Genomic DNA, 24,308 nt, shown 5'->3' on the forward strand with positions numbered 1-24,308 from the left:
AAAGTACCCCCAAACTTAAGTCATTTCAAACAAGTACATATTATCTCACACATATCGGAGAGTCAGGAATCAGAAATGGTTTAAGCTGGGAGGTTCTGGCTCAAGATCTGTCATGAAGTTATAGTCAAGACTTTGATGGGGAACTGGGGATATACCTTGGTAGTAGAACAAGTGTATAAGGCTCTGGGTTCAATTCCAGCACCAAACAACATCAACAAAAGACAATGGCAAGAGTAGCGATCAACTGAAGACTGAATCAGGGCTAGCAGAGCCACTTGTAAGGTGTCTAACTCAGAATTCCTGCAAGGTAGTTTGTTGACAGGAAACCTCAATTATTCTCCAGGTGGGCCTCTCTGTAGGGCTGCTTGAGCCTCCTCTTGACATGGCAACTGGCTTCTCCCAGATCAAGTGATTCAAGAGAAAAAGCAAGGAGGAAGCCACCTTGTCTCTTGTGACCCAGCCTCAGACCCACCCACCATCACTTCCTCCACATTCTGCTCATTAGAATACAATTTCTAAGTACAGCTGATACTGAAGGGGAAAGACACCCCCCCCCCATCTCTTGGAGAATTAAAGAATTTGTGGACGTATTTTAAAACCACCATGATCTTCTATGACAGATGGGGCAGTGGACACTGATAGTGGCTTACCTGCTCAAGGTTGCTGAGATGCTAGTAAGACCTTTTTATGGAATGTAGCAGACCTTTTTATGTCTCCTCTGCTCTGCTGTCCACATACAAAGTCAAACAGAAAACCTCACATTCCTGAAATCACTGCACACAAATTTAAGATCTGCCTCCTCTTGAAAATGTCCAAGATCTTTTCAAAACAGCAGGAAAGACCTTCTGTTTGGAAATGGATGAAAAGAACAGTGAATTGAGGGTAGGAGTTAGCTTTTTTTTCTTTTTTTAAAAAATTTTTCAGTGCTGCCATGGAATCCAGGGCCTCATGCATGCTAGGCAAGTGCTCTACCACTGAGCTACATACTCAGTCTTCAGCTGTCCTCTTAATCAGCTCCAAGATCCTGAGAAAAATGCATTCTATCACGTATGGTTTCCCCCTTAGTAAAACAAGATGAGTTAGCTGAAGGGTTTCCAAACTTGGTGGCCTTTACAATTCGCTGAGGAATTAAAGACTCTCCAGCCCTGCACTAAATCTGTAAGATGGCAATCTCCAGGAATCTGTATCATTAAAAAGTCCCTCAGGGGTCTGGTGGACTGTTTCATAGACTGTAGAAAGCACTGGACTAGATTTCTTTTTGGTTCGTTGTTGTGCTGGGGATTGAAACCAAGGCTTTGTGCATGCAAGGCAAGCACTCTACCAACTGAGCTATATTCCCCTGCAGCGGATTCTTTTGCTTCCAGTTCTGAATTATTTTCACTCTTCTCCCTGAGCATGAGCGTCTTCATGTATCATTGACTCTTCACCTTGAGGATTCACAGCAGGGAACTTTTAGGAAATGCGATGCCAGGAACCACCCCACATCCTGACAAAATAATTCACATTTGGGGGTGGAGCCCAAGTATTGTTATTATGTGGCTGTTTTCATCAGTGTTGTCCAACCTGGGTTGCACATTACAATCATTTGAAGAGCATTTAAAAAGCCCTCCATCCAGGCTGTTCCCCAGGCCAATTAAAGCAGAATAAGGAGTGAAAGCCAGCATTAGTATTTTTAAAAATTCCCCCAGGTGATTAGAAGGGACACCCAAGGCCAGGTGAGGTGGTGTACATGTGTAATCCCAGCAATTTGGGAGGCTGAAGCAGGAAGATTGCAAGTTTGAGGCCAGTTTGGTCACCTGAGTGAGACCTTATCTCAAAATAAAAAGTATTTTATTGTGAGCATGTAGCTCAGTGGTTGAGCAACCCTGGGTTCAATCCCCAGTCTTGCAATTAATTAATTAATTAAATTAAAATGTGCAGCTAAACTAGCCTGTGTTTGCCTCATTTGGGGACAACTGCAGTGCTAACTCACCCATGAGGGATAATCCAGAAGAAAAACCAAAATTTAGACGTAGTAATTTAAGGGGGGAAAAGTGTATTTATAAAGAAAGTTATTAATATTTTGAAATGGAAAAAAATATTTTAAAAGTAATGAAATGAATTCCATGTCCGGCAATATGGTAGACTAGTTATCTGGAAAATTCTCCTATGAATACCGGTCAAAATGCAATGAACACCCATTGAAGTGAACTCACCAGACAGTAGGAAAGGCTCACTCCAAGGTCATAAGGAAAGGGGAGATGACACAGGGGTGTGCAGGTAAGCTGAGGGGGAGCTGTTATGGGGCAGGTTCCGGGCCTCAGGTGCCTGAGAACTGAGCATCAAAACAGAAAGGAAACTACGCTTTGGACCCATTAAGTGTGAGGAGATGGAACTGAGAACCCCCAGGAAAGCTAGAACCTCGAAAGGCTGAATCATCAGAGAAATAATTAAAAAAAAAAAAAAAGAGATGCATCTCTCCAAAGGCATAAGAAGACAAGAAAATGTGCTTGTCAACCTGGGTTGAGGGTGGAAGAAAAAGGCTTCCCTGGGAATTGGGGACTTCCACTCAGTCACTGATGTGAGTCTGGAGCTAGAATTTATAATACCTGTATGGTCTAGGAATCTCAAAGCTGAGAATTAATAAAAAAGTACAGCCCCAAAGTCAAGCTCCGCAATATACACAGATACGATCTTCTACAAGCAAGGTGCAGCAGATACAAGAGTCCCAAGAGCCTCAGATAACAGAACTACCAGACAGACTATAAAATAAGTAAGTTCAAAATTATTAAAGACATACGGGAATTTGTGAAACCAGGAGAAAAATAACCGAATGCTATTTTAAAAGGTAGATTTGAAATAAAATTTCTAGAAATGACACACACAGTCATTGAAAGAAAAAATTCAGTGGTAAGTTAAATACAGTGTGATTAGATATCATGGAAGAAAGAACTGGGGATGGATCTGAGGCAACTGCCCAGGAAGTCCCAAGGAGATGCAAAGTGAAGGAAAATCTAAGAGACTGAGTATGCTAGATAGAAAGAGAAGATGTGGGGGCTGGGGATATAGATTGGTTGGTAGAGTGCTTGCCTAGCATGCACAAGCCTTGGGTTCAATCTCCAGCACCACCAAAAAAAAAAAAGAAAGAGAAGATGCATCATCTAATACCAGAAGAGGAGAGGAGACTTCATTTACATAATGGCTGAACATTTTCCAGACCTGATGGAAAATATGAATTCGAAGAATATGGATGTACAATGGTAAATAAAAACAAGTTCACATTGGAACACAGCATAGTAAAAATGGAGCAAACCAAAGACAAGGAGAAAAAATTTTAAACCAGTGAGAAAAGACAGATTACCTACAAAGGATTGACAGACTAATAGCAACTGTCTCAACAGTAAGTAGAAACAAGACGTGGTAAAATATGGTCCAAAAAAAAAAAAAAAATGCTGAAGTAAAGCAACTGTCAATCTAGAGTACTGCCCTAGAGAAATCATCGTTCAAGAATGAGAGTCAAAAATGACATTTTTATTTTAGTGTAAAGAGCATATCACTTACATAACTTTCTGGAAAGAACTACTAAAGGGTATGTTTCAAGTTTTTTAAAAGGGCTGGTACCTAGAAAGAGCATGTTAAAAGAAAAGGTGAACAAATTGGTAAATATGAATAATCTTTTTTATTTTATTTTATTTGGTACCAGGGATTGAACCCAGGGGTGCTTTGCCACTACATCCCAAGCCCTTTTTATTTTGAGACAGGGTCTCACTAAGTTTCTAAGTCTGGCCTCAAACTTGTGATCCTCCTACCTCAGCCTCCCATCTCTGGGAATACAGGTGTGCACCACTGTGTGCAGCTAAACATGGATAAATCTAAACAATAAATTGACCGTACAAAAAGTTACAGTAGGGATTAAATAGAGGCCTATAAACCAGGACGATCTAAAATAACCACCCATGGGCTGGGAATACAGCTTGGTGGTAGAGTACTTGCTTAGCATGTTCCAGGCCCTGGGTTCAATCTGCAGCAGAGAATTAGTTAATCAACTAATTAATTAACAAATTAAAATAACAAGCAACAATAGCATGTAAAGCGAGAGGTTGTAATTGAAGTTGAATCATTGTAAAGATTATTGTAGGGAATTTGATTTACTTTAGATCAATTGTACATGTTAAAAATTAAAATCACCAAAAGAGTAGAGATAAAATTTACAACTTCTAAATTAGTAAAAAAGGAAAGGGAAATGAAGACTTCTCAATCATTTCAACAGAAGAAAAGAACAATGGCAAACAGAAAGTTTAGGGAAAAAACGAAGTAATTAAAAGATGCAAAACAAGACTCAGAAATTCCAGAATGTCAGAAATCAGTAGATTGATAGCTCTCTCATACATTGTTAGTAGGAATATGTACTGGAATATCATTTGGGAAAACAGCTTCATGTCAGCTAGTAAAGGTATGTTACATTCACACACCTGTGACCCAGCAATCACTCCAAAGAGCAATTCTGGCCCACAGACACAACAAGATGAAAATGCTCATCACAGTAATATTTATAAAGCAAAAAACTGGAAACAAAGGGCCACTGAGAAGAGAAGGGACAAACTAAACTATGCCAGCATCACATAATGCAATCTACAACTATAAGAAACACTGAACTACAACCTGATGCAACAATCTAGATGATTATTAGAATTCTGTAGCAAGTAAAAACAATCAGCCTCAGAAAAAGGAAAACCAAAACATTATATTACTCAGTCATTGATATGTGTGTGATTCCCCCCACCATCAGAATTGGGGATCAAACCCAGGCGTGTTCTACCACTGAGCTATCTCCCAGCCCTTTTGTATTATTTTGAGATAGGATCTCACTAGGTTGCCCACACTGACCTTGAACTTTTGATCATCCTGCCCTGGACTCCCAAATTGCTGGGATTACAGGAGTGCACCACTGTGTCCAGTTCATAAAACCTTTTTTCAAAAAAAAAAAAAAATAGACTCAGGTTTGGTGGGTACTTCAGTTGGAGAAATGGGGTAGGGAAGAACACATAGGTAGATAGTCATCATTTCTTTTTTTAGTTCTCTGTTTGAATAGTAGGTTTACAGGTATTTATAATATCAACATATAAAATAAAAAGGTGCCACAAGCGTACCCAATGATAAATGTTTGTTATAAAAGAGGTGGTGTTGAGCTGGAGTTGTGGCTCAGTGGTACAGCACTTGCCTGGCATGGGTGAGGCCCTGGGTTCGATCCTCAGCACTGTATATAAATAAATAAATAAAATAAAGAGATTCATTGACAACTAAATATATATAAAAAATGGAGATGGTGACTAATATATTTTTGTGCTCCTGAGATCTATTTAAAAATATCATGGGGCTGGGGAGATAGCTCAGGTGGTGGAGTGCTTGCCTCTCAAGCACAAAGCCCTGGGTTCAATCCCCAGCACTGCAAAAAAAAAAAAAAAAAAACAAACCAGCAGTCACAATAAATGTAAATGAACTGGACATACCAGCTTAGAGAATAAATAATGCCTAAAGACCAGCTATATGCTGTTTACAAGAAACTTAACTAAAACACAAGGACGCCGAAAGAACATAAAAGGATGGAAAAAGATGTCAGGCAAGGCTGAGTAAAAGAGTAATTATGTTTATCACAAAGTAGACTGGAAAGGAGAGCCAGACATGGAGGTTAATGCCTGTAATCTCAGCCACTCTGGAGGTCGAAGCAGGAGACTTGTTCAAGGCCAGCCTTGGCAACTTACTGAGACTCTGTCTCAAAATAAAAAATAAAATGTACTGGGTTTGCTGGACATGGTGGCACACCTGTAATTCCAGTAGTTCTGGAAGCCAAGGCAGGAAGATCAAGAGTTCAAAGCCAGCCTCAGTAACTTAGAGAGATCCTGTCTCTAAATAAAATATATAAAGGTCTGGGTATGTGGCTCAGAGGTTAAGTGCCCCTGGGTCAATCCCTAGTAGTGAAGGGAAAGAAAAAAGCAAAGATAAAGATCAATTGTGTCAATATTAAAGGAATAATTCACAAGGAAAACAGTAAATCTAAACTTATATGCACCCAATAATATTATCTCAAAATTCACAAAGCAAAAAGAGGAAAAAAATAAGTTGAAAATGCAGTTATAGTGGAAGATTTTAACAGTTCTTTTTGATATGCCTGATAACATACTTTTAAAAACAAACAGTGAAATCTGAGAAAATTTTAGGAGAAACTGACAAACCTAGTCATATAAAAAAATTTAATGTATATCTATAAAAAGTGACAGATCCAGAATATTAATGACATAGAAATTCAGGAAAACGCAATTAATAAGCTTGATTTAATTAGATCCATATAGAATGTCACACTTAAAAATTAAGTCGGGGCTGGAGTCGTGGCTCAGTGGTAGAGCGTTTGTGTGCCTAGCATGCATGCGGCACTAGGTTTGATTCTCAGCACCACATACAAATAAATAAAATAAAGGTCCATTGACAACTAAAAAAATTTAAAAAAAATTAAGTCGTATGCATGCTTTTCAAAATCACAGGAAATATTTATAAAAATTGAATATGTGCCATAGGAAGTTTAAATAAATCACAAAGTATCTGCTTCATATAGACTACCTTCTCTGACTCAGATTCAGTTAAATTAGAAACAGTTCATAACAAAAGAACTTCAAGTACCTTTCATGTTTAAAAATTCTAATATATACCTATACTGAGCCATGGGTCAAAGAAAAAATCATATTGGAAATCTAAAGATTTTTAAAAACTAGATAATAAAAAGTCTATATATTTTGTGATAGGTAGTGTGAATGGTACCCAGAGTGAAATCTGTAGACTTAAATATTAAAATCAGAAAAGAGAAAATGAAAATTAATCACCTATGCCACCAATTCAAAAAATTTTAAAAAGAAGGCTGAGGCAAGAGGAGAGCAAGTTCAAGGCCAGCTTCAGCAACTTAGTGAGACTCTATCTCAAAATAAAAAATAAAAAGGACTGGGGATGTAGCCCAGTGGTAGGGTGCTCCTGGGTTCAATCCTCAGTACCAAAAAAAAAAAAAAGAAACCCAAACAAAACTCACACAACAACAAAACCAACAGAAAAAAACCTGAGGAGAGAAGGAGGAAAGGAATAATATCATATATATATATGGTATACATATTAATATTATGATATATTCTTATTCACATAGTAAGAATTTAAGATATGTAACATATAATAATACATATAAGTACAAAAATTAATGAACCAAGGAACCAAGGACTAGGAATGTGGCTCAGTGGTAGAGCACTTACCTGGCAAGTGTGAAGTTCTGGGTTCAATCCTCAGTACTGCCACCCACAAAAAAATTAACGAACCAGAAAAACAGTATTAGCAAAACTAAAATCTGATTCTTTGAAAACGCTAGTAGAAAGTGAAAAGAAAACACTAACAAAAGAAGTAGATCTCTGGCAAAATTAATCCAGATAAGGGAAGATACATATAAAATAATATTTGGAATTAATAAAATGGATATTATGGATAGATACAGCAGATCAAAAGATACTAAGAGAAAATCATGTATTGCATTCTGTCAGTACATTTGAAAACCTAGATGGTATGGATAAGTCCCTTGAAAAACACAGTGTGTAAAAATGGATTCAAAAAGAAAACAGAAAACTTGAGCAGATCTGTAACCATTAAGGAATGAAATCAGTAGTTAAAAATCAACCTAGGTCATGGCTCTTCCAGACCCATTTTTACTGGCAAGTTTAGGAATCATTCAAGGAACACATAATTCCAATCTTAAACATACTGTTCCAGAAAATGGAAAAAGAAGGAACATTAACCAGTTCATTTTGGGAGACCAGTATAACTAGAGAAAGGGAATATGGAAAGGGGAAATTGCAGCCAATTTGCTTCTGAACATGGATACAAATTAGATGTTGACTTTCATTCATTCATTCGTTCCTCCCTTCACTCATTCACTCACTTAGAAATGATTCCTTGTCAGTCATGTACCAGCAGCCACTGTTCTGGTACAAGGAGAGTAAAAATGGACAGGAGACTGTGGCTTGGTGGAGGAGATGGGCAATAAAGCAAATGATCACACAGGTACACAGAGGACGTTCTGGCAGGTTAATGGTGTACCTCCAAGGGCATGACTGGTCAAAGAGGTCTGGGAGGGCTTTCAGACACATAAGTGGACTAACAGAGGTTGTGAGACGACTGTTTCAAAGGCTGTTGCAGGGCCTCAGGTGGGGGGTTGGGGATGCAGTAGTGAGAAAGACAGATTTGAGAGAGATTTAGGAGGTGAAACCCATGGGCCCTCCTGATATGAGGGAGGGGTGTTGTTTTCAGAATGACTGGGGTCTGTTTTAGGGAACCCTAAAAGAGGTTCAGATCTAGGGGAAAACAGCACACAAGTGGTTTTTGACACATCAAGTTAAGGTTCAGTGGGGATGTGGAATAAGAAATTGACCAGAGCCTGAACTCTTTGGGAAGGTCATGGCTGGAGATTTTGAGTGACAGCTGCATGTAGGTGATATTTAAACCCATCCCACTGAGAAGTCACTCAGGAAGGGTGTGTAACTGGAGGTGAGAATAGGGGGGCAGAAAAGGAAGAGTCAGGACCAAGATAGATAAGGAAAGGCACCCGTGAGGGAAAACAGAACATGGGCATTAGGAGAGCTGGGGAAGACAGAGTTCAAGCAGGATACCCAACAGTATTGGGCATCCAATACTTTTTATTAGAATAAAATACTTTTTATTTTTTTTAGTGGTGCTGGGGATTAGAACCCAGGGCCTTATGCATGCAAGGCAAGCACTCTACCAACTAAGCTACATCCTCAGCCTAGCATTGAGGCTTTTAAGAGGAATGAGTTCTGACACTGTGCTAGTGGAATTTTCCCAATGCAGGGGCTACCTTGAGTGAGCTGGAGAAGAAATACATAATAATTATAAATAATGTGGTACAAAAGGGCAGCAGGAGGGTGTTCCTTGGGACAATGAAACTGTTCCATATTTTGACACTCCTGTTGGTTACCTGATTCTGCATTTGTCAAGTCTTGGAATTACAAAGCAATGTTACTGTAGCAGCTAGGGAGCCTGAGGCAGGAGTATCCTGAGTTCAAAGTCAGTCTCTACAACTTAGCGAGGCCCTCAGCAACTCAAGACCTGACTTCTAATAAAATACATAAAGGGGCTGGGGAATGTGGTTCATTGGTTATGTGCCCCTGGGTTCAATTCCCAGTACCAAAAAAAAAAAAAAAAAAAAAAAAAAAAAATCACTAAGAAAAAACAAGGTAGTGATGGAGACTTAAAATCTAGTCCTTTCTGGGTCACTTGACTTGGTCACTGTAGTGCAGGTCTCTCTCAGGGTTTTCCTACAGTTCACTAAGTATCAGCTTGTGTAGGTATACACCAGTAAGAACAGAACACATTTTCATCTTTAAAAAAAAATTTTTTTTAGATGTTGATGGACTTTTTATTTTATTCACTTATTTTTATGTGGTGCTGAGAATTGAACCCAGTGTCTCACACATGCTAGGCAAGCGCTCTACCACTGAGCCACAACCCCAGCCCCCCATTCTCACCTTGTAGAGGAGAAAATAAATAAATAGAGCCAAAGGGTACTGAACTGATGACAAGGCCCCTTCTTGGTAACTTGTAAGGGTAAGGATGGAGCCTGACAGGTTGACATCTCTGAGACCCTCCTATAAAATGAGGGGGTTGGATTAGGAAAGGCCTTTCTAGCTCAGATAGAGTATGGTGGTTGCAAAAATCCAAAATTCAATCCAATTAGCTCTGTTGTCCACATTTTGTTATTGGGAATAATAAAAAACAGTTATCATCAAAACTGGCTCTTCAACACATGAGACCCCAGATTATTTGAGAATCGGCTTGGAGCGATGGCTAATAGAGGGTTTGTGGTTTAAAGCCTTAAAGTGCCGTCTAAAATCGGATTAAGTAATGACTGGTTATGATCGTGACCTACACCGGTTTGCAAGGAAAAAGAGTTCTACAACTTTGTTCACGTCAAACACTTTGCCCCCAGCCCATCAATCCTGTCAAGGGGGAATTATCCCAGTTTAGAGGACAGGGAGATTGAGAGTCCGGTCACCCAAGGCTTTGGCTGGTGTTGAGATTTTCCAAATGTTCCACATTTTCAAGACCCACAGTAGATTTGGTACAGTTTTGGTGTTGAGTTGTATTCCATTGTCTCCTAATCCTAATGAAAATTAACAGAAGAGTGTTAATTGAACATCAATTCATACTTAACGTTAATCTGAATATTTGATGAACCGCAACTTTATGTTGCCCCTCATGCCATATTAACTTAGTTTATTGTAATAATATAAAACAATAAGTATAATTGTATCCTTATTGTTTTAAATACCCCATAAATTGAATCCAGCCTGAATTTGGCCAGCTTTAAATGGAATCTGCTGGAGAAATGTGCGATGCCTTTGGGAAGCTACAAACATCGTCTTTTTGAGGTTTTTCATTGCGCAAAGGGGGGAAACTAGCATTTATTAGGTACCTATTGTATGCCTGGCCTTGTGCCATAATGCTCCTGCGGTGGTAGTGGGGTGTGTGTGTGTGTGTGTCTGAAGCCTTCTGCTACCCCAACGACCTGCCCAGGTCATAAGGTCTTGGGCTATTTCAATTCCATGCACTTTACTATCTCAGCATATAAAGCCTGGGTAACTTGAGAAACAAAAAATATATATAACGAACGGGTTGGAGAGGAGTTTCCTGCAACGACCACCTTCCTAGCCGTCCTACAGAGGCTCCCAAACTACTTCTCACTATGTACAAACATTTGCTCTGAATCCCGATCATTTGACCTTGACCCCTATAAACCTATTTTATTATTATTTTTTAAAACGCTGTATGATTAACGCGGAAACTTATTTTCTTCGGCACTTTCTCGCCATTGGAATCGCGTCAGTTTCTCAAAGTTCCAAAATAACCTTTCCCGGGTACGGATTCGTACCTCTGCCGGGGAAGGGCGGGGAGCCGCACAAGACGTGCCGGTGTGGAGTGAGAGCCAGAGAACTTGCAGCGCGAAGGGAAAATAAAACTTGTGGCTGGTGTTTGTGCGGGAGGGTCTCCGCCATCCAGGAGTCCTCCGAATCTGGGGGGTCTCGGGAGCCTCCCGAGGAGCGCCAGGGTGTGGGCTTGCTCTCGACGTCCTTGACCTAAATTTTTGAGCGGTGGCTTGAAACTGGGCGCAGAGCAGGGCGGGCGGCTGCTGCCATCCCCAGGTCCCGGCGGCAGGCAGGGGACGGCGAACTTGAATGGAGAGGCCGAACTGAGGTGGGGGGGCGTCTTCTCCGCGGCCCGGGTGAGGAGCCGCGGCGAGCTCCCCGCGCCTCCCCCTCCCCGGCTCCTCCCGCCCCCCGCGGCCCATGTGATCCAGGGAAGTCGGGGTGCGCTCCCCCTCTTTGGGCGCCCGTCCGGCCCGAGGCGGGGCCCCCTCGGGCCGCGGGGTTGGCCCGCCGACCCCCAGGGTCCGGCAGCCGGGGGCCGAGCGAGCGCGCGCGGGCAGGCGGGGGCCGCACCGGGGTGCGTGACGTCACCGCATTGGTTACACGACGTTCTAGAACTCCGCCCCACGTGCGCCGGGGAGGAGGGGGAGGAGGAGGAGGAGATGGGGGTGGGGAGGAGGAGGGGGAGAGGTGGGGATGGGCCGGGGGGGCGGGGACGGGGGGTGTGCGAGGCGGCGGGGCTGAGCTAAGCCGAGCCCACGTGTGACGGCTCTCGCCGCTGCCCCGGCTCCGCCGCTCGCAGAGAGATTCGGAGGAGCCCGGGCGGGGGGGAGGAGGCGGGGGAGGAGGGAGCGGAGATCTCGGGGCTCGGAGCCGGCCGCCGCTCCGCTCCGATCGCTGTGGGGCTCGGTGTTTCGGGGGTGGGGGGGCGGGGGGGCTCCGATATGGAGGCAAATGGGAGCCAAGGCACCTCGGGCAGCGCCAACGACTCCCAGCACGACCCCGGGTAAGTTTCCAGCCGCTGCCCACCGCGCCGCCGCGGGCTCGCTCTCCTTGCCGCGGCGGGGACGGCGGTGCGCGGAGCCGGGCATCCGCGCGCCCCCCCGCCCTCCGGCGCCCCCCCCGTGGAAGTTACACACCTTTGGGTTGCGTTTCGCCGCCACCTTCTCCCCCACCCCACCTCCCGGCTCGCGCTCGCCCGCTCCCCCCCGCTTTCCTTTTAGCTTTTGTAAGTTACACGTCAAAATGGCCGATCTGACATCGGTGCTCACTTCTGTTATGTTTTCTCCCTCTAGTAAAATGTTTATCGGTGGACTGAGCTGGCAGACCTCACCAGGTAAGGGAGGGAGGGGGGGACGCCTGGGTCCCCCCCTTCTTGGCTTCTTTATTGCTCTTTGTTATCCCGGTGTAGGAGCCCCCCCCCCATTGGCTCCCCACTTCTCCTGTGCAAGGTTATTTTTTTAAATAGCAAATCCTTTCCGAGCCCTCTACACGACCTCTGTTGCCGAATTTTCCCCGCGTGTGCAAAAAATGCAAAAACAAAACAGAATAACAACAGAAAACTACTTTTGGTTTTTGTCCTTGATCAAAATTTGCATTGCTCTTTTTTTTTTTTTTTTCTCCACACCTTCTCTTCCCCCCCATCTCTCTCTTTCTCTCTCTACAGATAGCCTTAGAGACTATTTTAGCAAATTTGGAGAAATTAGAGAATGTATGGTCATGAGAGATCCCACTACGAAACGCTCCAGGTAAACCATTCCCTTCTGGATTTTGTTTTTATTTTAGAACAAAGTTTAAGTTTTATTTTTGGAGGTGTCTTCGGAAGTAGCTAAGCGGATTTAGAATGGGGCTCAGGCGCGTGGCTGGTCTGGAACGTCACTCCCCCCCCATAACCCCAAAGGTTATTGTTAATTAGGGCTGAACTCTGAATACAGAGATGCCCATCTCTTCGCTTGAAGTCATTTTCCCGTTGCTTCTTTTTCTCTTGTTTAAAATGACATTCAGCTTCATTCACTTTCCACATAGTTTTTTTTCCCCCCATGTATGCCTTCCTCACTATCCCAGCTCCCCAAACTCTGAAGTCCCCTGCTAGGAAGGTGGATGAATCTCTTCTGAGTGCCGGGCCTCCTTCGGAACACAACAAAGCCTTAAGAAAGGGAAGAGGAGAGGAAACTGAGGTGGCCAGGGTGGAGGCACCAGCCTTTTCCAAGTTACCTCCAGCCGCCCTGCCCCCCGTTCCACTTCCCCCATTAACCTTGATTTTTTTTTTTTTTTTTCTGGAGGTGGAGGGCTGTAGGCAGGAGAGGACTTAGGGGAGGGACGTGGGAATGGGGGTGTGTGGGGGCAACTTTTGCTCCCCTTCTGCATTAGGTCTTACTCCTTGTTGCTTTCAATGGTGTCACATTTTCTTGTTTGTTTTTCTCCCTCTTTGTCTCCTTTCAGAGGCTTCGGTTTCGTCACGTTCGCAGACCCAGCAAGTGTAGATAAAGTATTAGGTCAGCCCCACCATGAGTTAGATTCCAAGACGGTAGGTTGCTTTTTGTTGTTGTTGTTGTTGTTCGCCCCTTTTCAGGAACGATCTGGGCATTGACAGCCCTATTTAAAGGGACAGCGCCTTCTTTTGCTTCTGTGCTAGAAATGGGTACTTTTAAACAGATCTAGCGAGTTGGCTCAGAAGTTTGCTGCGCTGGCTGGGTTTGGGGTTTTCTTATAGAGCCGGTCCCATTGCAGCTTCACAGGCAAGGAGGAGGGGGTTGGAATCCCGGAGAGGCTATCCTCCCGGCCAGGGGACCATGCAGAGAAACTACCGGAGAGCAAAGGGAACTTTGTCAGCCAGCACTGCCCGAGTTACCAACTGTGGCTGTGGGAATGGCTTGTAGGAGGCACAGCCTGCTTCCCGGCTGAGGGGAGCAGGGGTGGCGGGGGAGGGGTGCTCATCCTAGGTCCAGGCAACAGGTTTCTCTTAGTGCACTTGGGATTTGGAATGCGGTTTGAGGAGAGAAGGAGCCGCTAGCAGAGCCAAGCTGGGCATCCAGTGTGGTGACTCCAGATGGCGTGAAACCATAGCCTGATAAGGCCTTGGGTTTCAAATGATTTTTTTCTTTCTTTTCTTTCTCGGATCCTTTCATTTGGGGGTGGGTACTTTTATAGCATTAGAAGTTTTTAAAATCTGGAGTGGAGAGAGGAAAAGTTGGGTAGGGTGAGGTCAGAGAGAAAGAGAATAAAGAATTGTCAGTCTATAATAATAAATTTAATGTTAGGGGAGGCTGGGGAGTTCACAGTGTTTTATTTAGCCCCTGTGTTGGCTTCCTGCCTCTCCTCCCTTCCCTGTATGTCTACTGTAATTTCTCCACGATTTTTTATGTATCTGCCTAAAGCAGAGGCCTCAAGGTGACGTTGGGATGTAGTGGTGGGCAGCATGGGGCTCCAGTTGTTTATGGTGGGTTCCAGGGATGGAGTAAGAGATGGGGGTTCTCCTTATGATGGTTCATCATGAACTTGGGCAAGTTATTTCCTGCCTCTGGACTCAGTTTCCTCTTCTGCAAAACAAACAGAATGAGGTGATCTTCCAGGTTCTTTTGGCTTTCACATTGGAAGCCAATGGAATGGAACATTGAATAGAAGAAAAGAAAAAAAAAACCTGACAACCTTTGATGCACCTTTATTGATTTTGCAAATTCACCTTCTTTCTCTGATCAAAGAGGTCAGGTGCTGCCCTTTCTCCCCAGGAAAAGACCTTATATACTTAGTAGCTTTATTAATTGTCTTGGAAGTAGTTTAGCTTATGGCTCAGACATTTTGTACTTTTAGAGAATTTAATAGAAGGAAAAATCATTTGTAGGGTGATAACGGATGTCTGAGGATTTTTTTTTTTCTCCTTGACTTCTTGACTAGATATTTCGAAAAACTAGTAAAATTAATGAGGAAAATCATTTTAAGGCAAATTCTTGAATTTCTTATCCACCCCCTCTCCCCACCTGGGTGGGAGCACTAGAATTTGGTTTCTGTGGTGGCTGGTGGGTCGGATCCTTCAGGGTCAAGGGTGTAGCGTCCAGTTTTCCCTCCCTAATTGTATGTAGACGTGTTGTGGTAGCTATTATTTAGTATAACCTAGCTTTTGACTTTGTTTCAACGTTCAGTGCAGGAGGCAGAAGGCGGTTGGTTTATTGACATGGAAACGAGGATCTTGTTTACTCTTACCTTAAAAGCTTTGTTTAGGTAACTGGCCATTCGCATCCAAAATAGTACCCTAGTGTTTCCTAGAGGACTGTAGATCCAGTAAGTAGAGTTGTACCTAACTAACTAATGTTTTAATTTTTGGTAGTTTTCTATTTTGTTCATCTTTAAAAACTAGTTGACAGGGATGTGCAAAAGGTTGGGATTTGCCATCTTGCCTTGACCCCCCTCCTCTCCTTTAGAGATCTCTGTGTGTAAACTTTGCACACTGATCTCGGTGCAATGGGCTGCTGTCACCACAGCCAGTATAGTTCCGAATTGGCTTTTGGTTTTGTAATTTTAGAGGGTTTTTTTTTTTTTTTTTTTTTTTACGTTGATCTCGTTTTTCCTTGTGCTGTTCCCTGCTCACCTCCTGACCGCTCCCTTGATGTGTGCCCTTCACCTTCTATCCCACCAACACGATGACTTCTCTTATAATTGTGTGCCGGTCAGCTAAAAAAAAAAAAAAAAAAAAAAACAGGAAAAAAGAAAAAAATCCTTTGGGAGAGTGTTTATGAACAGATGCGTCTGTCCTTGGTTTGGTCAACAGAATGGAAAATCCACACCTGTTGTATTTCTCTCGTAGATGAGCCCTAGTCAGTGCTGGACACACCTGTAGATACAGTAATGTTAATCTTTATGAAAGGGTAGTTTCTAGATCAGAGCTTTTTTTTTTTTTTTTTTTGTCTCTTTTAGTGTTTAAAAAGTAATCTCTCATTTCTCAGGTGATGCTTAAAGGTAGGAAACACGAAACAGACTTTTATTAGGTCTTTAAACTACCTTAATAAAAGCGATCAATCCTCGTGCGTCTCACTGCCTAGGGTCCTAGGGGATAAGTCAGGGAACAGAGAAGCTATCAACGGTAAGCTTTTCATTCCCTGCACTTTTTCCCAAAGCAGTATATTTTTCCCCCATGGCAGAACTGAAAACAAATTCAGATTTACTTTTTAGAAGGGAAGAATTTTAATGCAGAAACCAAAGCCTTTAAATAAATAACTTGCAGCAACGTTCATGCCCTGAGTTGGTTTTTACCCAAAGATTTTATGACATTTAGAATTTTGATGAAAACCAACAATGGAAAACAAGTTTTTTCTTCTTATCTGTCCCTAACTTTTTTCTCCTCACATTAGCCTGTTGGATTCAGATACTTCTGTGGGAATTGTTCCGAGTTGTAGAACTAGTCCCTGATTGAGAATCATGTGCTCTGCAGGCTTCTGATTTGAAGTGGAGAAGTTTTTACATTCAGGTTGAGGTGGGGGTGGGGATACCCTAATTCTCAGACTAGATTTTGAAAAAAATTTTTTTTAAATGGTACTGGGGATTGAACCCAGAGTTGCTTTATCACTGAGCCTCATCCCCAGCCCTTTTTATTTTTTATCTTGAGAAAGGGCATTAATAAGTTGCTGAGGCTGGCCTCATACTTGTGATCCTTCTGCCTCAACCTCCCAAGTTGGGGGGATCACAGGGGTGAACCACCACTAATTGCTACTTCTTTGATTCAGTCATTTTATTTTTTACTGTCCCCAGGTACCTTTCTTATTAAATTTGAACTCAGGTCACTCATAGATTTTTATCCTATGTGGTTTTAAAAATCCAGTTGGATTTAGTTCCTGCGCATCTTTTCCCTTTCTTTTTAAATTATTTTAAGAACCAAGTCCGGCTCCGAAGATTTGGACACCTGCTTTCTTTTGAGATATAACTACCAAACAGATGATCTTTTTGATCGATCCTGGGTCACTTGATTTTGCCAAAATTCAAGCAGAGCATTGTGTTGGATCTGATTGCCTGGTGCGAGAGGGTGCTTATGTTGAGTTTTCAGGTTATGATTTTTTTCAGTGATGACCTTGCTCCCGTCTTTTCTCCTAGACTCACGTTGCAAATTAGCTGTGGGTACCTTTTATTAGGCAGTGTGGATGGAAGAGAAGCCCTTGTCTAAATAAGTGTACCTGATTCCTGGTTTATGAAGAGCCTCACACACTGAGATGCATCATGAGACATTTCATAAAGGCCGACGCTGGTCCCATTTTGGAGGGATGGTGAAAGCTGAGCTCAGCATTGAAGGGACTTTTAAGTTGCCCAAGAAGTTAATAAATGCTAAGATATAAGCCTGAGAAATGAGCGATTAATAATTAGGTGATTGATCCTATTTTTTTTCCCTCCTCAGTATTTCACTGACTCCTACTTTTCCATTTTTTTTTCCCTCCAGATTGACCCCAAAGTTGCATTTCCTCGTCGAGCGCAACCCAAGGTAAGTAGGAGAACCAATGATAGGATTTTAGGAATTGAGATGGTTGTAAGGATTTCAAGTTCCAACGGAGTTTTGACCACGAGCTGTTGAAACCTGGTGTTCTCTGTGCCTTCAGGGTGTCAGCTTGGGCGGTGAGTCCAGACCAGCGGTTCAGTGAGACAACCCTACGGGTAGTGCGACTCTCAGTTTGCTGTCCCCAGGTGGATTCTGAGCATCCAGCTGGGGAGAGGGACAAGTCTGATCCTCAGTGGGAGGACTTGGCTCCGTCTGTTGCAATATTTGTGCAAGTGTTCTGTTTATTTTTTAAGCATTGCCGAGATCCTATTGGGAAAAATGGAACATTTCATTTTGTTGTGACTTCCTTTGGAGGGTACTCTTTTGAGTTGGAGTTTTTGGAGAGGAGTAAGGTGAATTTAGCTTGGAAAACAACTTCCTAGACCCCTAAAACCGGAAGTCTGAGAGTGGAAGCAGGGATGCTAGTGGTTTCAGGTCGTTTGGATAAATCAGGGCACACTTGAAACCAATAGTCCTGCTTATTTTGTGCAAGTGCTGATGCCTGTGCGGAGAAGTTCTGAAAATGTTGTAACCCTGGAGGAGTGCTACTATAAGACTTGCTCAGAGGATCGAGATAGGGCTGCGCTTTCTTAGAAGTGTGTAGTTAACATAGTTCTCCCTGAGCCTGCCAGGTGGCCACGAGAACACAGCTGCAGGAAGCCTACAGTGAGGTTGGAAAGGCTCAGTCAGGGTATGCGTGCTCAGTTGACACTTTTTAGGTATGCGTTTTTCTTCTAACCTGGGAAGAAATACTTTTCTGCATCTGTGGCCTTGACACTCTCAGGTGAAAGGGGAAGAGTTGAAGCTGCAGATTCTAAGACATAAAGGAAAAGGGTTATATGGCTCTTTGCAAATTCAGTTTATTTCTTTAAGCATAGTCCCCCGGAGAGGAACGTTCTCACTGTAAAGGGGAAAATGGTTTTGTACATTAGTACAGAAAAAGTTGGCCGCTGTGGATGATATGTTGAGAATTTCCACCTCTGGATCCTGCCCTCATGAGTGAGTGATTCTTTCTCTTCCTTTTTAAAGATGGAACCAGAATTCCTTAGGTAAATATACTGACATATTTTCTTAAGGCATTTTTCCCCCCAGTGCTTAAGTAGACACTAGGAATTGATGAGCAGAAGAGGTTAGGTTACTTTTGTATGTAGCACAGCCTTTGGGATCGTCTTAATGGTGGTAGTTGCTTTCCAAACTGTGTGATCCTTCACATTTAAGACTTCCCAGACTTAGCAGTATTTCCTGGGTTTGGAAGAACTGCTGTTTCTTCCATAAGTGTGAATCTTCAAATTTCCAGGTTAGTCATTTGATCACTCAGAACTTGGATCAGATTACCCTAGAGGGAAACTGGAAAAATCCCTGACTTGGTTAAACCATGGGTTTGACCTGTTTTCCCTTCCCCTTTGTCATTCCTACCTCTCCCCCCATTTTTTTTTTTTTAAACTAGGAAGGCAGTATTTCACTTTAATGTATTCTCTCATTTGGTTTTTTCAGTGATACATTCAACTTGAAAACTAGATACACTATTTCTCCAACTTGTCAAATCCTACATCTCCCAGGGGCTCCCTGGGCTGTTTATAGGTGACTGTCCAGTGTGCATTAATGTCAAACCAGTTGTGGGGAATGTGGAATTCTGGGGAATTAGTACTAATGACACATCACCTAACAGAGGGCTTCGCGCTCTGTTATCTCCATCGGAATACCAGCTCTCTGTTTCAGTTTCCTCATCTGTAAAATGGGAGTGGTGACAATAGCTCCTTCCTCATGCCAGGGCTTTGTAGCTCCTAATTACCATTATGATTGTCGGTTTAATCCTGAGGATGGTAATTGTTTGCAAGCTCCACAGCCTGGCTGCAGAGGCCGCTGTGCAACTCGTTAGCTGTGTGAACTTGGACAAATTTTCTAACTTCCCTGCACCTCAATTTCCCCTTCTGACGTGGTTTTTCTGCAGATTAAATAAAGGTAATGTTCTTCGTAGAAGGCCTGGTGCATTGGCAAGACCACGTGTAGCACCCAACATTTTTATTGTTATTTTTGTTAGCTCCTCACATCAGCCCTCGAGAGGTCAAGTAATAATAATGATACTAAGTGAACGTGCGTGCCAGGCACCGTTGTCGGCACTTGGTGTGTGTTCACCCATTTAGTCCCCACCACAGCTCTGTAGGGTGGGTAATAGTATCATCTCCAGTGTATAGATGAGGAAACTGAGGCACTGATGGCTTGAGAAGTGGTACAGGGGCTGGGGAGATAACTCAGTTGGTAGAGTGCTTGCCCTGCAAGCACAAGGCCCTGGGTTCAATCCCGAGCACCGCAAAAAAAAAAAAAAAAAAAAAAGAGAAGTGGTACAGGAGATTCATCAGGCAGCTATGCTCCAGAACTGGACCTTTGACCATGTGCTCTCCTGTGGGGGTATTGCTGGGCTTCATTGCCCTGTGGTGGAGGAGGAGACAGGCTCCATGAGGCCAGCTGGCTGCAGGAGCAGAGCCACAAGCCAGACGCTTCAGAGTGTGACGTTCTGTGGTGTGGGATTAGGCTGATTCTCCTCCTGCTGAGGTATCATCCTGCTTTGTGGCCCTGTCATGTACTCCTGCTCCATCTGACCACTCAGGACATCCCTTTAGACCCCTGTGGGTTTGCTTCACCCCAGTGAGGCACCCAGAGAACCTTCGAGATACTTGGTGGTGGGGATTCGGAGCTGGTGGGGAGAAAGGGCCTTCCCTGTCTGCTGCTGTTTTCTAACAGAATTTGGGTTTGGCCACCAGCGTTTCAGACTGAAGTTACTTTGGGGGACCACTGCTGGGCTGCCAGCAATAGAGAACTTTCAAAGAATCCTATTAATTGATTGTTTCTCTCCCTTCAATGTAACTTCTGCGAGTCTGTGTGAAAGGTCGCAGTGGCATGGTGAACTGAACCCCTCCGTGTGGACTGGCTGAGGCGCCAGTAGATGATAAGTCAGTTTGCATGTCAGTTAAAACTCATCTTTTGACTTTCAAGCTGTCCCAGAGAAATATTCCATGGAGGTGTTAAAACAAGGCTAGTGGAAAGAAACTGCAACTTAAGATGAAGGAAAATCTGTGGCAGCGGAGAACAGATTTTGTATTAGTACTGTTATAATATTCTTTAATGTATCATAAATAAAAATCTGTTTTGACCAGAATTTTAATGAGGGACTGAAGGAAGGGTTTGGAATCCTGCAGTTCAGTCGTCACCCCTTGCGACATAAATGTTCACATCTCAAGTGAGGTATAATGAGCTTTATTAACCAGTCCAGGGATAACTCCTCGGAGACCAGTGACCGTTAATTAGTGAAGTACATTTTGATCAGGAGAAGAAGAGGGTCCATTCAATATCTTTCTATTTTTCTGGATGATTATTTCATTTTGTAAAATATGTAAGAGTCTCCTCCTTCGTCTTTTTAAAAATTAAAATGATCATGCTACTCTAAAAAAGATGACTTAATTTGAAGCCGTTGGAGAAATGAGGATGATGGGGATCAATCATGCCATGTCCTTCCTTTGTCCCCTTTGGGCTGAAGTGTTGGAAGAGTTTCGCTGGAGCCTGTGGCTGCTTTTTCTTGTGCGGAGGAACCAAGAGACTCCTTAGCATCTATCGGCAGGAGCGGAGTCTGGGTTGTACTTGCCATCTGTTCTAATTATCCTTGTGTATAGAAACACATTCCCCACCCCTCCCAATTGCCATTCCCTTCAAGTTCTATTTTTGTTTTTTACATTTAAATTAAATTATTTTTTAAAAACTGATACATAAAAACATAAACATCGTGCATATTAACGGGGTGCCATGTGTCGTTTTGGTTCTTGTGTATCTTGAGCCTTCTTAAGGTTTTGGAGACCAGAACCTTAGCTGTTGATCCCGAGGGATGATTTCTTCAGCCTGTTTCCAGTTGCTTTCCATTGCAGCTGGGTGACTATGGGTGAGCCCCTTGAGCCCCTCCAAGTCTCAGTTTCTGCCTCAGTGAAAAAATCAGTACTCATCACATGGAGCTGTTTAGAAGATGAATACAAAATTCTTTGCTGGGAGCCATGTAGAAAGTTGCACCCAGCAAATGTCTGCTGATATTATCATTATAAAACCATTAATGTTTGTGATACTAGGGATTGAACCCAGGGGGTGCTCTGCCACTGAGCGACATCCCCAGACCTATTCATTTATTTATTAATTATTTTGAGATAGGGTCTTGCTAAAAATTGCTGAGGTTGGCCTCTGATTTACAATCTTCCTGCCTTAGCCTCCTGAGTAGCTGGGATGACAGGCCTGTCCCACTGTGGCCATCTTGTTAGAGAATTACTTTAATAGAACAACAACAACAACAACTTGACAATACTGGAATGACCTCAGAAAAATCTTAATTGGAGTGTAAGCTCCCTGGTGGCAGGGAGCTGCTGACAGTCAGTGCTCAAAAATTCAGTGAATGATTTGAGTCAAGCCTGCTCTTCTCCTAGGGGAGGCATCTGCCACCCAGTCTCGTTATATTGGTTGCTTCAGGTCCCCACCACAGTTAAGGTACGGAAGGGGTGAGCGAGAAGCCTGGTTTTCCTGTTCCTTGTCTTGTCCTCTGATATGGCTTCAGGGCCCTGGAAGGTTCTCTGAAGCACACATCCAGATGGGTGCTATGGCAGCAGGGGCGATTTCTCGCCTACCTCCCGTTCCGGGGAATGGTTTCTTGGCAGCTTCTCAAGGGCGAAGGGCGAGTTTCCTGCATCTGGCTTTCCCTTGCCGCGGCAGGTCGGGTCACTCTAACATCTTGCCATCTTGGGTGATCTGCAGCTGTCATTTCGGCAGCCACGGTTAACCGACCTGCCTGGTGGCTTTTCTCGTTCTTGCAAGGATGTGGTGGCGTGTCCGCGGCCCTTTTCCACACCAGCGAGGACCTCGGAGGATTAGTGGCTTAGCTTCCTGCTTGTCGAGAGCGCTGCTCCTTCCTGCGTTCCAAGTCGGTAGCAGGTGTCGGCTTGAGGAGGAGGGGCACCTTGTCCTACAAATGTCCTCTCCCAGGATTTTGCCTCTCCTCCCATGCTGGCGTTCCTTTGCTAAGGTCAGTCAGCAGAGATGACGAAGCTCCTGTGCTCCGTGTCAGGTGCTTTTAGACACACAGGTGAGCCTCCTTTTTCTCCTGGGAAAGCAGGAAGAGGCAGGCAGCCTCTGAGGCGCCAGCTGACCATCCTGTGTGCCCCTCTAGGCAGCTTGCTTTCTCATGTCCTATTTTGGATTTTTAAACCTGGACATTCTTTGCTGGAAAGCCCAGGGAACACACCAGGGGATACTGCTTCTCATCTCGTTCCTCTTCTTGGATTCTGTCTTATTTAGCAGGAGCTTGTGTAATGGTTCCCTCTGTCTGTGACCTCAGTTTGCGGGGATTTGGGAAGCCCTCAGTGCTTCCTGGTGCCCACCGAACACAGGCTAAATGTCTTAGCCTCGTGCTTAAGGACCGTCAAGATCTGTGTGAGGGACTCTCTTGCCTCCCACCGCCTTGAATCTACGGTGCTGTGTGGATCCGTCTCCTCACGCTCTTCCCTCGCCCTGGGGTACACAACAGATCCCTATTTGACAAAGCCCAGCTCAAACTGTCCCCACTCCGTCTTGGAAGCACAGTCCTGTGTCGCTTAAGGACGGGGCCACTTGCTGAGAAATGAGTCATTAGGTGATTTCGTCATGCGAACCTCAGAAAGTGTACTGCGCGTACACAAACAAAAATGGCCAGGATGTCACCAGGCATCCTAATCGAATGGGGACCACTGTTGTGTATGTGGTGCCACTGCTGACAAAAAGGTCACATGGTGCGTGACTGCGGTGCTGCTTCCTCTGGCTTTCCACAGCACTTCACCTTTTCTTTGGTTATGGCTCTTTGAACAACAGTAAGTTAGCAAAACTTACAAAGCACCTCTGTCTGTTAGGGGGTGTGCTAGGCATTTGCTCGCTATTCATTTTCCTAATACTTTTGAGCACTGACTCTCCGTGCCAGACCTGCATGAGGCTTTGGGGGTAGTGTGCAGAGGACAAAACCCCTGCCCTCATGGGGCTTTCCCTCTAGTGGGGCAGTAATCTCGGAGCAGACAGGTAAGTGTAGCGCATGCTGTCAGGTGTCAACCCCAGAGCCGATCAGCCACATGGTGGGGATGGGAGGGACCTAGCTCTTAATACTTTCTGTTGCCCCTTTGAGTAGTTCAGTAATTATTTACCACGTTCTTTCTCAGCACCAGGGTCTGTGTTAGGCACACTGTTCTGAGTTTTAGAGTATTTAGGCTCATGGATGATTGCCTCCACTGGACACAAATGTATCTTGCTAGTTCTTAGGTCCTATGTCTGCACTTGTGTACATTGTAGATTTTCCATTTAGACTGAAGGAATGCAGAATGGCAAAGGAGATGCAGTTGTTGAGCCCAAGGATGTTTGTTACAGATTGGGAGGAGGTGGGGTACTAGCTGAGCTTGGGCTAGCACTTAGAGGAAAGGAGATCTGAGTTTCCTGGAGGAGGTGGTCTTTGCCCCAGATGCTGAGCAGCAGGTAGCAAGCAAGAATGGCAGGAATGCAGTCCTTCCTTGCAGCAGGAACCAGCAGCCATCAGGCAGGGTGTGTGTGCTGCAGGGCCATCTGGGGTGAGGCTTGGGAATAGGTGGGCCAGGCAGAGCACATGGGTTTGTGCTGTTTGACAGGAGCTGGGAGCCTGTTGTACGTGTGCAGGCTCTTGAGGATCCTCGGTAGGATGCTCTGAGCACTTTTGGATCCTTAGAGAAGCTGGGGTCACTGATGCAGTTTCATGGAGAGCTTCCCCCCCTAGACTTGGGACTTAAGTGTAATTCAGACTTTTCCTCCCTGGCAAGATTCTT

General features: G+C 43.9%; 1 protein-coding gene across 1 annotated transcript in view; it reads left to right on the plus strand.

Annotated features, from left to right (window-relative positions):
* The first annotated feature begins 11,832 nt into the window (after positions 1–11,832).
* LOC124979287 (RNA-binding protein Musashi homolog 2-like) overlaps positions 11,833–24,308 on the plus strand; it is a 59,963-nt gene continuing 47,487 nt past the window's right edge. Inside the window, exons 1-5 of the mRNA XM_047543797.1 lie at positions 11,833–11,952; positions 12,242–12,282; positions 12,613–12,694; positions 13,389–13,473; positions 17,368–17,454. Coding sequence (XP_047399753.1) covers positions 11,891–11,952; positions 12,242–12,282; positions 12,613–12,694; positions 13,389–13,473; positions 17,368–17,454 — 357 coding nt within the window. The 5' untranslated portion in view covers positions 11,833–11,890. The remainder of the gene's footprint in view (positions 11,953–12,241; positions 12,283–12,612; positions 12,695–13,388; positions 13,474–17,367; positions 17,455–24,308) is intronic.

Source organism: Sciurus carolinensis, chromosome 3, assembly GCF_902686445.1.
Source record: "Sciurus carolinensis chromosome 3, mSciCar1.2, whole genome shotgun sequence".
Lineage (NCBI taxonomy): Eukaryota > Metazoa > Chordata > Mammalia > Rodentia > Sciuridae > Sciurus > Sciurus carolinensis.